The sequence below is a fragment of the Salvelinus fontinalis genome, chromosome 6 (assembly GCF_029448725.1).
Source record: "Salvelinus fontinalis isolate EN_2023a chromosome 6, ASM2944872v1, whole genome shotgun sequence".
In the NCBI taxonomy this organism is placed as follows: Eukaryota; Metazoa; Chordata; class Actinopteri; order Salmoniformes; family Salmonidae; genus Salvelinus; species Salvelinus fontinalis.
Genome location: NC_074670.1, coordinates 6963618 through 6980928, shown reverse-complemented (window position 1 = coordinate 6980928; position 17311 = coordinate 6963618). Strand labels below are relative to the sequence as shown.

Genomic DNA, 17311 nt, shown 5'->3' with positions numbered 1-17311 from the left:
GTGTCTCTAGCTGAATTGCAATAAAGAAAATCAGATGAAAGAAGACGAGTCAGATCAAATGAAGAAGGCACAGTAACTCACTTTTACTGCAGTCAGCTCCAGCTGTACATTTACTGCAGTCTAGACCAAGGAACCCTGGGAGGCAGACACACGTTCCCTTCTCACATTTGCCATTCGCACTGCAGTCATTGGGACATGGGCCTTTGGAGCAGGAAGCACCTGGTAGGAAGGGGAAGAGAGTATACAGTATGAAACCAGACAGAGCAAACAGCAAAAGATTAAATGTTAATGTTGGTTACCAGAAAGATTCAAACTAGCCTCATGGATAATCTCCATATCAAAACGAAGTTATTATGTGAAAGAGGTTTGCGACTAGGAGGTTACGGTTATGTATAACTAAATAAGACCAGTCGTACATTTACTCTTCATGAGGGACATCTCTTTCTCCAGCCTGCCAACGCGTCCTTTCAGTGTTGCCATCTCAGCCACACATCCCCCGGTGCAGGAGGTAGGAACCAGACTGATGCGGTGGGTCAGGGTTAGAGGAAAGCCAGGCTTCAGCTTCAGCTCATGGGTCTGGGTCTGCTCCTTGGTGCGGTTGCTAGCGTTGCTCTGCGTGTCCTTGCTGATGCAGCCAGTGTCAGAAGTGATGAGCACCTTGATGGGGATGGGATGTGGCGGTGTGGGGGAGGGTTTGTCTTTGGTGGTGGTCTTTGGACCACTGGCTCTGAGAGGCTTGAGGGGGGTTGAAGGGGCTGGAAGAATGTGATTGGCTTCGGTTGGGTTTAAGGCTTTCAGAGTGGGCTTAGGGGTCTCTTTGGTGAGTTTGATGAGCTTGGCTGTTGAAGGATTAAGGAGGGTCAACGGGGCTGGATGTGTCTGATTGGCTGCAGTTGGGTTTAGGGTTTTCACAGTGGGCTTAGGGGTCTCTTTGGTGAGTTTGACGAGCGTGGCTGTTGGAGCCTTGAGGGGGGTAGAGGGGGCTGAATGTGTCTGATTGGCTGCAGTTGGGCTTAGGGCTTTCGGAGTGGGCTTTGGGGTCTCTTTGGTGAGTTTGACGAGCGTGGCTGTTAGAAGTTTGAGGGGGGTTGAGGGGGCTGGATGTGTCTGATTGGCTGCAGTTGGGTTTAGGGTTTTCACAGTGGGCTTAGGGATCTCTTTGGTGAGTTTGACGAGCGTGGCTGTTAGAAGTTTGAGGGGGGTTGAGGGGGCTGAATGTATCTGATTGGCTGCAGTTGGGCTTAGGGCTTTCGGAGTGGGTTTAGCGGTCTCTTTGGTGAGTTTGACGAGCGTGGCTGTTGGAAGTTTGAGGGGGGTTGAGGGGGCTGGATGTGTCTGATTGGCTGCAGTTGGGCTTAGGGCTTTCGGAGTGGGCTTTGCGGTCTCTTTGGTGAGTTTGACGAGCGTGGCTGTTGGAAGTTTGAGGGGGGTTGAGGGGGCTGGATGTGTCTGATTGGCTGCAGTTGGGCTTAGGGCTTTCGGAGTGGGCTTTGCGGTCTCTTTGGTGAGTTTGACGAGCGTGGCTGTTGGAGGTTTGAGGGGGGTTAAGGGGGCTGGATGTGTCTGATTGGCTGCAGTTGGGCTTAGGGCTTTCGGAGTGGGTTTAGCGGTCTCTTTGGTGAGTTTGACGAGCGTGGCTGTTGGAGGTTTGAGGGGGGTTGAGGGGGCTGGATGTGTCTGATTGGCTGCAGTTGGGCTTAGGGCTTTCAGAGTGGGCTTTGTGGTCTCTTTGGTGAGTTTGACGAGCGTGGCTGTTGGAGGTTTGAGGGGGGTAGAGGGGGCTGGATGTGTCTGATTGGCTGCAGTTGGGTTTAGGGCTTTCAGAGTGGGCTTAGGGGTCTCTTTGGTGACTTTCACGAGCGTGGCTGCGGTTTTTGGTTTTGCGCGGGAGAGGGTGAGTAGGACGTAGGGTTTGGGTTCACTTCCTGTTCCTGTAGCATTTCTTTTCTCATTGGTTACTGGAGTTTGAAGGGAGGGGAATGGGGTTAGCAGGAAGAGGAGGGCTAGAGAAAACAACATTTTGAGGCAGAATAGTGTTTGGAGGGTCCGAATTCCAACAGTTCTATAAACTCCTTCCCCAGTGACTCAGTGGAGAGGAGGCTAGACAATCCACCAGGGTTATCCTACAGATGAAAAAGAAAAAAACAAGTCAGCCAAGATGTATACTCAGATTACAGTTTATTAACATATGCAAAGCCATTCTGGAACCAAGTCATAAAGTTAGGTTTGTGCTGTGGCCATTGGCCGTAGAGGTATGTAGTGACTACGAGCCAGAGTCTCAGCGGCACAACAGATAAGCACTGTGTTCACTACTAGTAGTATATTCTGCGGTGCTCTGTACATTTTCACTGGACGTTTCCGCTCTCCTTCTCCAACCACATACACTGAACCCTTTCCTCACTTTGCTCCTAAACTGTTTGTTTTTTTGCTCACTCTCCAGGTGAAGAAAGGGGCTATTATACCGTACAAACCCAACTACTTGTAGTAGCTCTCTCCTCAAGTCCTCCTTGAGGTCAAACCCCCACATCCAAACTGACAAAGATTATTTGGAATGCTTTCAATGAGAACATTATGCTTATCACAGGAGGTTGGTGGCACCTTAATTAGGGAGGACAGGCTGGTGGTAAAGGCTGGAGCGGAATCAGTGGCACATTTTTTTTATTAACCCATTTTGAGGAAAAATATATATATTTTTACAGCTTTTCTGTTACATATACCTACATTTTACGTATACATTTCGCATACACATTTTACATACATGGTACTTTTATATAAAGCAGTCACATAGCAATAGTACATTACCAAACATCAGCTCTTTAATCCCACCCCTCTGCCACTCTCAGCCCATCCCACCTATCACCATAGTCCACCCTCGATTGGTTTCCATATATTTTTCAATTGTTCTGTGATGTTTTACATATTTTTTAACCTTTCTAATTGTATAGTATCCACAGATTGTGAGCTAAAGATGAAAACCTTTCCTACGAGTATTATTATATTATTTGTTGACTATAGCTTTCCGAATCACCAAACACTGCTATTTGTAAGATTAATTTAAACAAGCTACATAGGGGCAATACCAGAATAAATTATATATTGATTCTGTCTCTTCACAGCAAAATCTACAGAGCTGAGATTGTTGTATGCCTCATATGTATATAAACTCAGCAAAAAAAAAAACGTCCCTTTTTCAGGACCCTGTCTTTCAAAGATAATTCGTAGAAATCCAAATAACTTCACAGATCTTCATTGTAAAGGGTTTAAACACTGGTTCACATGCTTGTTCAATGAACCATAAACAATTAATGAACATGCACCTGTGGAATGGTCATTAAGACACTAACAGCTTACAGACGGTAGGCAATTAAGGTCACAGTTAGGAAAACTTAGGACACTAAAGAGGCCTTTCTACTGACTCTGAAAAACACCAAAAGAAAGATGCCCATCCGAACATCACACCTGCAGTACAGGTACAGGATGGCAACAACAACTGCCCGAGTTACACCAGGAACGCACAATCCCTCCATCAGTGCTCAGACTGTCCGCGATAGGCTGAGAGAGGCTGGACTGAGGGCTTGTAGGCCTGTTGTAAGGCAGGTCCTCACCAGACATCACCGGCAACAACATCGCCTATGGGCACAAACCCACCATTGCTGGACCAGACAGGACTGGCAAAAAGTGCTCTTCACTGACGAGTTGCGGTTTTGTCTCACCACGGGTGATGGTAGGATTCACGTTTATCGTCGAAGGAATGAGCGTTACACCGAGGCCTGTACTCTGGAACGGGATCGATTTGGAGGTGGAGGGTCCGCCGTGGTCTGGGGCGGTGTGTCACAGCATCATCGGACTGAGCTTGTTGTCATTGCAGGCAATCTCAACGCTGTGCGTTACAGGGAAGACATCTTCCTCCCTCATGTGGTACCCTTCCTGCAGGCTCATCCTGACATGACCCTCCAGCATGACAATGCCACCAGCCATACTGCTCGTTCTGTGCATGATTTCCTGCAAGACAGGAATGTCAGTGTTCTGCCATGGCCAGCGAAGAGCCCAGATCTCAATGCCATTGAGCACGTTTGGGACCTGTTGGATCGGAGGGTGAGGGCTAGGGCCATTCCCCCCAGAAATGTCCAGGAACTTGCAAGTGCCTTGGTGGAAGAGTGGAGTAACATCTCACAGCAAGAACTGGCAAATCTGGTGCAGTCCATGAGGAGGAGATGCACTGCAGTACTTAATGCAGCTGGTGGCCACACCAGATACTGACTGTTACTTTTGATTTTGACCCTCCCTTTATTCAGGGACACATTATTCCATTTCTGTTAGTCACATGTCTGTGGAACATGTTCAGTTTATGTTGTTCAGTTTGTGTCTCAGTTGTTGAATCTTGTTATGTTCATACAAATATTTACATGTTAAGTTTGCTGAAAATAAATGCAGTTGACAGTAAGAAGACGTTTCTTTTTTGCTGAGTTTATATATATATATATATATTGCATTCTGTTGGTGGCAACTTTTACATTACGTGTGGCTTAGTTGGTAGAGTATGGTGCTTGCAACGCCAGGGTTGTGGGTTCATTCCCCACGGGGGGACCAGGATGAAAATGTATCAACTTTCCAATTTGTAAGTCGCTCTGGATAAGAGCGTCTGCTAAATGATTTAAATGTAAATGGAAAAACTCTAAGTGTTGAATCAAGTATTTTGTGTACCAGTTCATAAACCATGTGTCAATGGAATTGGTACAAAGAAAATCTCTTCCCATTTATTTTGCAACCTGTATGACGCAGCTGTCAACATTTTTGTCCTCATAAGAAACTGATGTATTTGTCTATTTATGCCAATTCCTTTCATCCAATTTGTATATTTAATATATGGCAGGAAAACAAGTTCCCTTGCAAGATTCCACTTGCCTCCATTTTTGTGGTAGTGCTGCAATCAGTTGGTTGTAAGTTTGGATTGAGCAGATATTCCCATATATTTTCGACAGCTGCATATGTGACATAACTCCTCCGTTTCTATTCATAATATCATTAATACATATAATTACATTTTTTTAAATTTTTTCCATAAAGAATATTTTTTTATTAATCAGTATGTTTGAGTTTAACCATAACATTTGTTGTAATATTTGTTTGATCTTTTCTGGAGGATAAAACTGAAATTGTAACCATCTTTGTATGGCTTGTTAAAGAAAGGGCAATACTTTAAACAACATTTCATTTTCAATCAGTTGGAAATGAGAAGTTGTAATCTGTATAAAGGCAAAAAGTTCATTTTTTTAACAAAGGATTGTAACGGTCCTGACCTGTTTTATGTTGTTTTTTATGTGTTTATGGTCAGGGCATGTGTTTTGGGTGGGCAGTCTATGTTATCTGTTTCTATGTTGGTTTTGGGTTGCCTGGTATGGCTCTTGATTAGAGGCAGGTGGTTTGCGTTTTCCTCTAATTAAGAGTCATATTTAGGTAGGGCGTTCTCACTGTTTGTTTGTGGGTGATTGTCTCCTGTGTCGTTGCATGTATTTACCATACGGGACTGTTTGGCTTTTCGTTTCGATGTCGTCTGTTTCCTGTTCGTGAGTTTACGTTTCAGTTATGTAAGTTTATGTTCAGGTTTCGTTCTACGTCGTTTTCTTGTTTTGTAAATTTGAAAGTGTTTTTGTTATTCGTGTTGCCATCAGTTTTCCAAAATAAAAGATGGCTTATTTCCCTCAAGCTGCATTTTGGTCTGATGATCCTTCTCTCCTCTCCTCGTCCGAGCATGAGGAGAGTGTCAGCCTTAACAGAATCACCCACCACGCTAAGACCAAGCGGCAAGGGAAAACTCAATGGAGTAAGGGACAGGTAAACCAGGACTCATGGACATGGGAGGAAATATTGGATGGAAAGGGACCATGGACTCAACCAGGAGAATATCGCCGCCCTAAAGCTGAGCTGGAGGCAGCGAAGGCAGAGAGGCGGAGATATGAAGAGGCAGCAAGGAGACGTGGCTGGAAGCCCGAAAAGCCATGGGAGCAGCTGGAGGCACTGGGGAGAGCAGAGGCTACCGGAGAGAGGAACCGGAGCTATGAGGGAACGCGTCTGGCACGGAAGCCCAAAAAGCCCGTAAGTAATTCCCAAAAATTTCTTGGGGGGGGGCTAGGAGGTAGTGGGCCTAGGGCAGGTAGGAGACCTGCGCCCACTTCTCAGGCTTACCGTGGAGAGCGGGAGTACGGGCAGGCGCCGTGTTACGCAGTAGAGCGCACGGTGTCTCCTGTACGAGTGCATAGCCCAGTGCGGGTTATTCCACCTCCCCGCACTGGTAGGGCTAGATTGGGTATTGAGCCAGGTGTCATGAGGCCGGCTCAACGCGTCTGGTCTCCAGTGCGTCTCCTCGGGCCGGCATACATGGCACCTGCCTTACGCATGGTTTCCCCGGTTCGCCTACATAGCCCGGTGCGGGTTATTCCACCTCCCCGCACTGGTCGGGCAACCGGGAGTATTCAACCAGGTAAGGTTGGGCAGGCTCAATGCTCAAGATTGCCAGTACGCCTCCACGGTCCGGTATTTCCGGCGCCACCTCCCCGCCCCAGCCTAGTACCTACAGTGTCTACACTACGCACTAGGCTACCAGTGCGTATCCTGAGCCCTGTTCCTCCTCCACGCACTCTCCCTGTAGTGCGTGTATCTAGCCCGGTGCCTCCAGTTCCGGCACCACGCACTAAGCCACCTGTGCGTCTCCAGAGCCCTGAACACACTGTATCTTCTCCCCCTACTAATCCTGATGTGCTTGTCCTCAGCCCGGTGTCACCAGTGCCGGTACCTCGCATCAGGTATAGAGTGGGCTTTGAGAATGCAGTGTGCCCTGTCCCTGCTCCCCGCACTAGTAGGAAGGTGCTTATCCTTAGCCCGGTGCCTCCAGTTCCGGCACCACGCACCAGGTCTACAGTGTGCCGTATCCGGCCAGAGCCATCCGTCTCCCCAGCGCCATCTGAGCCATCCGTCTCCCTAGCGCCATCTGAGCCATCCGTCTCCCCAGCGCCGTCTGAGCCATCCGTCTCCCCAGCGCCGTCTGAGCCATCCGTCTGCCAGGAGCCTGCAAAGCCGCCCGTCTGCCATGAGCCTGCAAAGCCGCCCGTCTGCCATGAGCCTACAGAGCCATCCGCCAGACAGGAGCCGCTAGAGCCGTCAGCCAGACAGGAGCCGCTAGAGCCGTCAGCCAGACAGGAGCCGCCAGAGCCGCCAACCAGACAGGAGCCGCCAGAGCCGCCAACCAGACAGGATCTGCCAGAGCCGCCAACCAGACAGGATCTGCCAGAGCCGCCAACCAGACAGGATCTGCCAGAGCCGCCAGCGAGCCATGAGCAGCCAGAGCCGTCAGCTAGCCATGAGCAGCCAGAGCCGTCAGCTAGCCATGAGCAGCCAGATCCGTCAGCTAGCCATGAGCAGCCAGAGCCGTCAGAGAGCCATGAGCAGCCAGAGCCATGAGCAGCCAGAGCCGTCAGAGCGCCATGAGCGTCGAGAGCCGTCAGCCTGCCATGAGCGTCGAGAGCCGTCAGCCTGCCATGAGCGTCGAGAGCCGTCTGCCTGCATAGACCTGCCAGAGTCCCTCAGCCAGGATCTGCCAGAGTTTATCAGCCGGGACCTGCCCCTTGTCCCGGTGCTGCCCCTTGTCCCGGTGCTGACCCTTATCCCGGTGCTGACCCTTGTCCCGGTGCTGCCCCTTGTCCCGGTGCTGCCCCTTGTCCCGGTGCTGCCCCTTGTCCCGGTGCTGCCCTTTGTCCCGGTGCTGCCCCTTCTCCTGGTGCTGGATGTTTATTTAGGGGATGTGAGTTTTAGAGTGGGCATTGGGAGGGGAAGACAAAAACGGGGAGTGACTATGGTGGTGTGGGGACAGCGTCCTGAGCCGGAGCCACCACCGTGGTCAACTGCCCACCCAGACCCTCCCCTGGACTTTGTGCTGGTGCGCCCGGCGTTCGCACCTTGAGGGGGGGGTTCTGTAACGGTCCTGACCTGTTTTATGTTGTTTTTTATGTGTTTATGGTCAGGGCATGTGTTTTGGGTGGGCAGTCTATGTTATCTGTTTCTATGTTGGTTTTGGGTTGCCTGGTATGGCTCTTGATTAGAGGCAGGTGGTTTGCGTTTTCCTCTAATTAAGAGTCATATTTAGGTAGGGCGTTCTCACTGTTTGTTTGTGGGTGATTGTCTCCTGTGTCGTTGCATGTATTTACCATACGGGACTGTTTGGCTGTTCGTTTTCGTTTCGATGTCGTCTGTTTCCTGTTCGTGAGTTTACGTTTCAGTTATGTAAGTTTATGTTCAGGTTTCGTTCTACGTCGTTTTCTTGTTTTGTAAATTTGAAAGTGTTTTTGTTATTCGTGTTGCCATCAGTTTTCCAAAATAAAAGATGGCTTATTTCCCTCAAGCTGCATTTTGGTCTGATGATCCTTCTCTCCTCTCCTCGTCCGAGGATGAGGAGAGCGTCAGCCTTAACAAGGATGAGCCTTTCTTAATAATCTATTGGAGAACCATTTTGGGTTTAGTGTAATTTATGTATGAGTGAAGCTTTTAGTGAGAGGTTTAAAGCTTTAATATTTAACAATTTTAGCCCCCCAAACTCATATTCATTATATAAATAGGCACGTTTCATTTTGTCTGGCTTAGCATTCCAAATAAAATGAAATATTTGCTGCTCATATGAAAAAAATGTTTTTGTCTAGAGTAGGTAGTGCCATTAGTAAGTAAGTCAACTGTGATAAAACCAAAGAGTTCATCAATTTGTTTTCCATAAAAAGACAAGAATTTACATGGTTTCAGAATTGTATCTGTTTTTGCTAACTTTCTATTGAAATTGATTGTGGGTAATGACATTTTTTTTGAGATGTGAATACCAAGTATGTCTACTTCACCATCCACCCATTAAAGTGGTAAACTACAAGGTAGTGTAAACAATGTATTTTTTAACGATCCAATACGTAATATGGTACACTTGTCATAATTAGGTTTTAGTCCAGAGAGGCTAGAAAAGTGATCAAGATTTTAAATGAGACTGTGCAGGGATCCAGATTGCGGACTTAAGAAAAAACTTGAGTCATCGGCATGCATTGACACTTTTGTTTTTATCCCCTGGATTTCTAATCCTTTGATGTTCTTGTTGGACATAATTTTAATACCTACAATTTCAATGGCCATAATAAATAGATATGAAGACAACGGACAGCCTTGTTTTGCTCCTCTTAAAAGCTCAATCCTTTCTGAGAAGTAACCATTATTTACTGTTTTACATCTGCGGTGGCTGTACATAACTGTAACTCATTGTATAAGAGATTTGCCGAAATTAAAGTAAGCCAGGCATTTATTTATAAATTCTAGTCGTACTTTATCAAACGCCTTTTCAAAATCTGCTATGAAGACCAGGCCTGGTATCTTTGATGTTTCATAATGTTCAATTGTTTCAAGTAATTGCCGTATATTATCTCCAATATATTATCCATGTAAAAAAAAACTGTCGGATCAGGATGAACAATATCTGGTAAAACCTGTGCTATGCATTTCGCCCAGATTTTCGATCACAACATTGAAGTGTAAGAGGCCTCCAGTTTTTTAAATGGGTGGAATGTTATAATATACATCAAACTCATGATTTCTATTTTTTTTGTATGCCATTCCATTTACTCCGTTCCAGACATTATTGTGAGCCGTCCTCCCCTCAGCAGTCTCCACTGATGCTTCGTACAGTACAGTTACAGTTAAAGAGCTTGGGCAAGCAGGGGAATATCTGGAAAGCATTTTACACAGACATCGATACTCTGAAATAACAAATATTTCTCTCACTGGATGGCCAACTCCAATGGCTGATTAAATGATAAGGCCAGGTCACTTCCTAGGCTAGCAAGTTACTTAATGTTGAAGTAGGAAAAAGGTGTCAGGACTGAGAACTGAGACCTAGAGGGTCCTGCTGCCCTGCCGGTGGTGAGGCTGTGCAGAGGTGGAACAGAGCCTTACTGTATGCTGCTCACTGTGCGTCTTTGACTAACGAATGTCTTACATCATCTGCACCCGCGCCTTATGAAAACCACCAGGAGAAATATGCTCAGATTAAGTGTATTTCTTAAAACTCAGGGGAATTAAATTAATGGGGAAACACATGGCTATGCAGTAGCTAGTACATTAGGAGCATACAGAGCATCTGTAATATAATGACATTTATGAAGGGTGTGCACAACTACTGTGTTAAATGATTTATTATTTCCTAATAATTTATAGATTGTTTATCATTTTTTTGGGACAGTTTTGTGGCTACTGATAAAGCATTACTAAAACACCCAGACTACAACCATGCTTCTCACCACTATTCATGCATTGATGTTCCATTGTACTTTACCTCAACTAATTACATGTACAACTAAGTTCTGAAATTAGATTACAACTCATTAGTAAGTACATTAACTTTTTGTAATTGGAGAACAATACTAGTAAATTCATGACTATTAACATTAGTACTGACTTGGAATGAAGTAGATCATTGATCATTCAGCCCCGGCCTCTCTTCTCACATACCCCACAGATTTAAGAACAGAGACTGATGAGGACCATATTTCATTGTATTTAAAATGTACTATTCCTATGACTTTATTTAACTATAGATGCTTGACTCTATGGTATTTTAATTGTTCATTCATTAATTAAAAAATGTTTGAATAACATGATCATCCATAAGTTTGTAGGAAAAGGTGAAACTTACCAGGACAATAATTCCCTCCTGTGATTTAGTGTGTATCAGTCTTTTGCACCTCATATAGACTTCTGCCCAGGCATGAAGGAGGGAGGAGGAAAGAGGAGAGAGAGAGAGCTAGAGAAAGAGAGAGAGCGTGAGAGAGAGAAAGGACCACCACTAGAAAGAGGGTAAAGCCTGCTCCTACTTATAAACGCCCCACCCCAGAATCCCCTCAACCCCCTCCACCTACCCCCCTCATTGAAACTCTTGCAGCCTTCATGTAAAATATTTGATTAGGATATGTGTCAAAACCTGAGGTCATCTTTAGATTTAGTTTGACTGGTTTAGATTTGGCCATTCTGTGCCATGCTACTCTACACTACACTTACATGTCCATAAACATATCACGGTCAACAGGTCTTTTACTCAGCGTCGTCAGCCTGATGTATTACAGCCATCAATAGAAGAAAGCCTGGTCCAGATACCATCCTCTAGTCTCTAAGACTAGGGCCTTGTTCAGTCAGAAAAATGTTTAGCTAGAGTGTGAAACAACAACACTACTGCATATTTAGCACACACCCCCGCAGCCCCCGCAAGGCGTGGGGGCCCACAACCCCTCTCCGCCCCCCAAAATAATAATAGTCATGTTTTTTTGGGGGGGGTGGGTTGGGGTTTGTGGTCCCCCCAGATAGCAAATGAACACGTCATAAGCAATGCAATGTTTTTTTGAATAACAGGAAATTTGCTTTAAAACTGCAAAATGTTCTCTGTGTTGAATAGCAGAATAGCTCTAAAACAGCAACATTTTCTCTCAGCCTCATGACAAAATGTGTAGAATAGCATGAGATTAGCTATAAACCTGCACATTTCTCCCTGCCCCATTTTTGGTTCGAACCCTGCCTACAGTATTTGACTTTTCCTCTGAAACCTTCATACGGTTTTGATTGAATAGTGTTTCAGATTACCATGATTCAGATGGGATACATACCATGATGCCGCAGGTATTGGCCGGCGAGCTGTGGCCACAGACCTGCAGTACTGTCTGTATGAATGGCGTGTCTGTTGGAGGTAATAGGATAGAACTACAGGGGTGTTATGTGAGTGACTGAATAGCTAGCAGGTCTAACGGATGCTGTATGAAGGAGGCATTGCGTCTTTTACCCACATTACCACCCACCAGCCCACCTTTTGTAAACCACATACACACACTCACGTGCGCACGCCTGCACGCACACATATTTGCACAATCAAACACATTTGCGTACGCAGACACACAAACACACACACAGACACAGCACAAAATGGGCACCAACATACACAAATACCACCCACACACCAACACCTGCACAAACCTGAGTGGTTATCGTACAGTACAATGGATCTCTTTACACCTCCCTGCCTCTTGAAGACACTCCTGACACCAGAATGTCCCCCGGACCATTTTCAATGCCTTTCTCTCAATGACCTGCACTGAAAACACACTGGAAACATACTGAAAACACACTGGAAACATACTGGAAACACACTGGAAACATACTGAAAACACACTGGAAACATACTGGAAACACACTGGAAACACACTGGAAACACACTGGAAACATACTGAAAACACACTGGAAACATACTGAAAACACACTGGAAACATACTGGAAACACACTGGAAACATACTGGAAACACACTGGAAACACACTGGAAACACACTGGAAACACACTGGAAACACACTGAAAACATACTGAAAACACACTGGAAACATACTGGAAACACACTGGAAACATACTGAAAACACACTGGAAACATACTGAAAACACACTGGAAACATACTGGAAACACACTGGAAACATACTGAAAACACACTGGAAACATACTGGAAACACACTGGAAACATACTGAAAACACACTGGAAACATACTGAAAACACACTGGAAACACACTGGAAACATACTGAAAACACACTGGAAACATACTGAAAACACACTGGAAACATACTGGAAACATACTGGAAACACACTGGAAACATACTGAAAACACACTGGAAACATACTGGAAACACACTGGAAACATACTGAAAACACACTGGAAACATACTGGAAACACACTGGAAACATACTGAAAACACACTGGAAACATACTGGAAAACTACAGCCTCAATATAATATCCCCTTTTTCTGTCATGTCCCCTATGGGTGAGACATCGCTACGTCCCTAATGACACCCTAGTCCCTATGGGTGAGACATTGCTACGTCCCTAATGACACCCTAGTCCCTATGGGTGAGACATCGCTACGTCCCTAATGGCACCCTAGTCCCTATGGGTGAGACATCGCTACGTCCCTAATGACACCTTAGTCCCTATGGGTGAGACATCGCTACGTCCCTAATGGCACCCTAGTCCCTATGGGTGAGACATCGCTACGTCCCTAATGACACCCTAGTCCCTATGGGTGAGACATCGCTACGTCCCTAATGGCACCCTAGTCCCTATGGGTGAGACATCGCTACGTCCCTAATGGCACCCTGGTCCCTATGGGTGAGACATCGCTACGTCCCTAATGGCACCCTGGTCCCTATGTGATGCAGCCAATGACTCCAGTGATAAAATTAACTGGGTCAACCTCACACACGCTCCACTTGGGTGGTCTGTTCTCAGCAGCGCCTCCATCTGGTGGCAACTTCCAACAGCGACTCTGCCCTCTCTCCCCATCTCTCGCTCTCTCCATGCACATCGTTCTCCCTCTCTCCCGCTCTCTCTCTCACTCTCTCTCTCCACCTCCCCATCTGCCAACCGCCAACTGCTGACCTTGCCTTGGCCTTTGGAGAATGGGTGAAACCAGACAGGCATGGCTGAGTGCACTATAGTCTACATCACAAGCATGTCCCGCGGTTCTGGTTCAGCAGTCGACTGCTGCGACAGCACTTTGGGAAGCTTTGATTAGAGATCTTGTGGTGAAGGAAGATGTCAGTCGTTTTATCTGCACTGACGTCATTGTTATTATCGAGGCCTACTGAATGGGACCAATGACTACTCTTAATTGTGAATATGCCTACTACTTTGTTCTTGGCCTAGTTATTGGGAATCCATTTTTGTGTGGAATGTTTATACAACTAATGTGAATACACCATCATCCAACTTCTGACACACACCAAACAGTCTGGCATTGTATAACATGTGACGAACCACAGAGGTTTGATCAAGGTCAAAAGGACAATTGACAGGTAATGACATTCTATGTAGATGATATTGTATATAGAGAAACACACCTTAGCGTTTACTGTACAGTAGCATTAACAGCCTGGGAGATGCCAGGATGCAAATTCTAGATTCAAACCATTTAGGAGAAAAAAAGAAACGTATGAATTTGAGATGTGCTGAAGGTGTTAGTCGAGAAACAGTTAAATAAGGTATGTCTGAAGTGAAAATGTGAGATGTTGAGGTATGTGTGTATTTGCTTACCCTTTATTGATTCACGTTTAACGAGAAGTCTGATGGCAAAAACAGTACGGCCATTGACCTGGCTATGATTGAAGTGATGGCCAGTACTCCCATGCTGCTTACATTGGAACAGGGTTCTGACATTAAAATAATATCAGCATATAAACCCTGGACTGTTCCTCTGCAGCTTCACCCATTACCCTCCTTCTCCCCTTCCTCTTCTCTCTCTCTCTTTCACTCTACCTCTCTCCCTCTCCCTCTCTCACCAGCTCTCCCTCTTTCTCTCACTCTCTCTCTCTCCCTCCCTCTCTCTATCTCTCATTCTGTCTCTCTCTCCACCCCTCCTTTTCCCCCTCACTCCCTCTCTCCTCATCTCAATAAAGGATATCTGAACTGTTTGCTTGCTTACCTGTATGTCAGTCCCAGTGTTAGGTCTTGTAAGTTAATGATTCATCCACTGACTGACTGTCAATACAGTAGTGTGCTAACTACCCCACCCTGACCCGAGATGCTGGGAAAGGTGGTGCGGTTAGCAGGGGGTGGTAAAGGGTAGTGGAGGGGGGGCTTACTGTGAGTACAGAGAGCTCTCTCTCTCAGGTCCTCAACTGCCTCGAGGAGGCTACATACAAAGTAAGTACAGTATGTTTGGCGTAAAAGCTAAATTACACCAGTTAACTGGACAGAATTTTAATTACTGGCGAAGCATGAAAGGGGAGGAGAGGATGAACATGGATGGGCCTTTTCCCCCCCTCACTGTATGCAGTATGTTAGAGGTAGAGTTTTTACTCTCCGTCACTGTGTGCAGTATGTTATAGGTAGATTTTTTACTCTCCTATATACAGTATGCTAGTGGTAGAGTTTTTACTCTCCTTCACTGTATGCAGTATGTTAGAGGTAGAGTTTTTACTCTCCTTCACTGTATGCAGTATAATAGTGGTAGAGTTTTTACTATCCTTCACTGTATGCAGTATAATAGTGGTAGAGTTTTTACTCTCCTTCACTGTATGCAGTATAATAGTGGTAGAGTTTTTACTTTCCTTCACTGTATGCAGTATAATAGTGGTAGAGTTTTTACTCTCCTTCACTGTATGCAGTATAATAGTGGTAGAGTTTTTACTCTCCTTCACTGTATGCAGTATAATAGTGGTAGAGTTTTTACTCTCCTTCACTGTATGCAGTATGTTAGTGGTAGAGTTTTTACTCTCCTTCACTGTATGCAGGATAATAGTGGTAGAGTTTTTACTCTCCTTCACTGTATGCAGTATGTTAGAGGTAGAGTTTTTACTCTCCTTCACTGCGTGCAGTATGTTAGAGGTAGAGTTTTTACTCTCCTTCTCTCTATGCAGTATTTTAGTGGTAGAATTTTTACTCTCCTTCACTGTATGCAGTATAATAGTGGTAGAGTTTTTACTTTCCTTCACTGTATGCAGTATGTTAGAGGAAGAGTTTTCACTCTCCTTCACTGTGTGCAGTATGTTAGAGGTAGAGTTTTTACTCTCTTTCACTGTATGCAGTATGTTAGAGGTAGAGTTTTTACTCTCCTTCACTGTATGCAGTATAATAGTGGTAGAGTTTTTACTCTCCTTCACTGTATGCAGTATGTTAGAGGTAGAGTTTTTACTCTCCTTCACTGTATGCAGTATAATAGTGGTAGAGTTTTTACTCTCCTTCACTGTGTGCAGTATGTTAGAGGTAGAGTTTTTACTCTCTTTCACTGTATGCAGTATGTTAGAGGTGGAGTTTTTACTCTCCTTCACTGTATGTGTAACGGATGTGAAATGGCTAGCTAGTTAGCGGGTACGCGCTAGTAGCATTTCAACCAGTTACGTCACTTGCTCTGAGACTTTAAGTAGGGTTGCCCCTTGCTCTGCAAGGGCCGCGGCTTTTGTGCAGCGATGGGTAACGACCGTGCTTCGTGGGCGACCGTTGTTGATGTGTGCAGAGGGTCCCTGGTTCGCGCACGTGTCGGGGCGAGGGGAAGACGTAAAGTTATACTGTTACAAATGCAGTATGTTAGAGGTAGAGTTTTTACTCTCCTTCTCTCTATGCAGTATTTTAGTGGTAGTTTTTACTCTCCTATATACAGTATGTTAGTGGTAGAGTTTTTACTCTCCTATATACAGTATTTTAGTGGTAAAGTTTTTACTCTCCTATATACAGTATGTTAGTGGTAGTTCTTACTCTCCTATATACAGTATGTTAGTGGTAGTTTTTACTCCCCCATATACAGTATGTTAGAGGTAGAGTTTTTACTCTCCCACATACAGTATGTTAGTGGTAGAGTTTTTACTCTCCTATATACAGTATGTTAGTGGTAGTTTTTACTCCCCTATATACAGTATGTTAGAGGTAGAGTTTTTACTCTCCCACATACAGTATGTTAGTGGTAGTTTTTACTCTCCTATATACAGTAGGTTAGAGGTAGAGTTTTTACTCTCCTATATACTGTAACGTTCAAAGAGTGAATGGGTGTGGAGTCAGGCGCAGAGAGCAAAAGATACGGGGAAAAACACACTTCAATGTCCAACCAAAAAAGGTACAAAAAAAAAAAAACGCCAAACATAGGCGTAATAAACTCCACTTAAGTACACACTGGTAAATAATCCGGACAGCGAAAAACCCAACTAACACGAACACCTCTTAACCATACAGTAAACAAGCCCGCACAAACATAAGCGGGCTAAACGAACTTCAATAACACCACCCTAACAACCCAACAATGAACAGGTGAAAACAATTAGACAAAACCAAACGAAAAAGGAAAAAAGGATCGGTGGCAGCTAGTAGACCGGTGACGACGACCGCCGAGCGCCACCCGAACGGGAAGGGTAGCCACCTTCGGTAATATTCGTGACATATACAGTATGTTAGTGGCAGTACTTACTCTCCTATATACAGTATGTTAGTGCTAGTTTTTACTCTCCTATATACAGTATGTTAGTGGTAGAGTCTTTACTCTCCTATATACAGTATGTTAGTAGTAGTTTTTACTCTCCTATATACAGTATGTTAGTGGAAGAGTTTTACTCTCCTATATACAGTATGTTAGTGGTAGTTTTTACTCTCTAATTATACAGTATGTTAATGGTAGAGTTTTTACTCTCCTATATACAGTATGTTAGTGGTAGAGTTTTTACTCTCCTACATACAGTATGTTAGTGGTAGAGTTTTTACTCTCCAATAAACATTATG

The 17311-nt window shown here is 45.0% G+C and overlaps 1 protein-coding gene across 6 annotated transcripts in view; it reads right to left on the bottom strand.

The window, feature by feature from the left end:
- The window catches only part of LOC129856896 (tenascin-R-like), a 28778-nt gene extending 14104 nt beyond the window's left edge, over window positions 1–14674 (bottom strand). Inside the window, exons 1-7 of one of the 6 annotated variants that reach the window (XM_055924651.1) lie at window positions 14529–14674; window positions 14141–14234; window positions 13948–14003; window positions 11676–11769; window positions 10715–10822; window positions 417–2123; window positions 82–219 (exon numbers count right to left, since the gene is read on the bottom strand). In XM_055924651.1, coding sequence (XP_055780626.1) covers window positions 82–219; window positions 417–2019 — 1741 coding nt within the window. In that variant the 5' untranslated portion in view covers window positions 2020–2123; window positions 10715–10822; window positions 11676–11769; ... (1 more) ...; window positions 14141–14234; window positions 14529–14674. Of the gene's footprint in view, window positions 1–81; window positions 220–416; window positions 2124–10714; window positions 10823–11675; window positions 12131–13947; window positions 14004–14140; window positions 14417–14528 lie in introns of those variants that run through there. The other 5 variants (XM_055924650.1, XM_055924652.1, XM_055924648.1 and 2 more) reach the window with 5 other exon arrangements.
- Between the last annotated feature and the right edge of the window lie 2637 nt (window positions 14675–17311).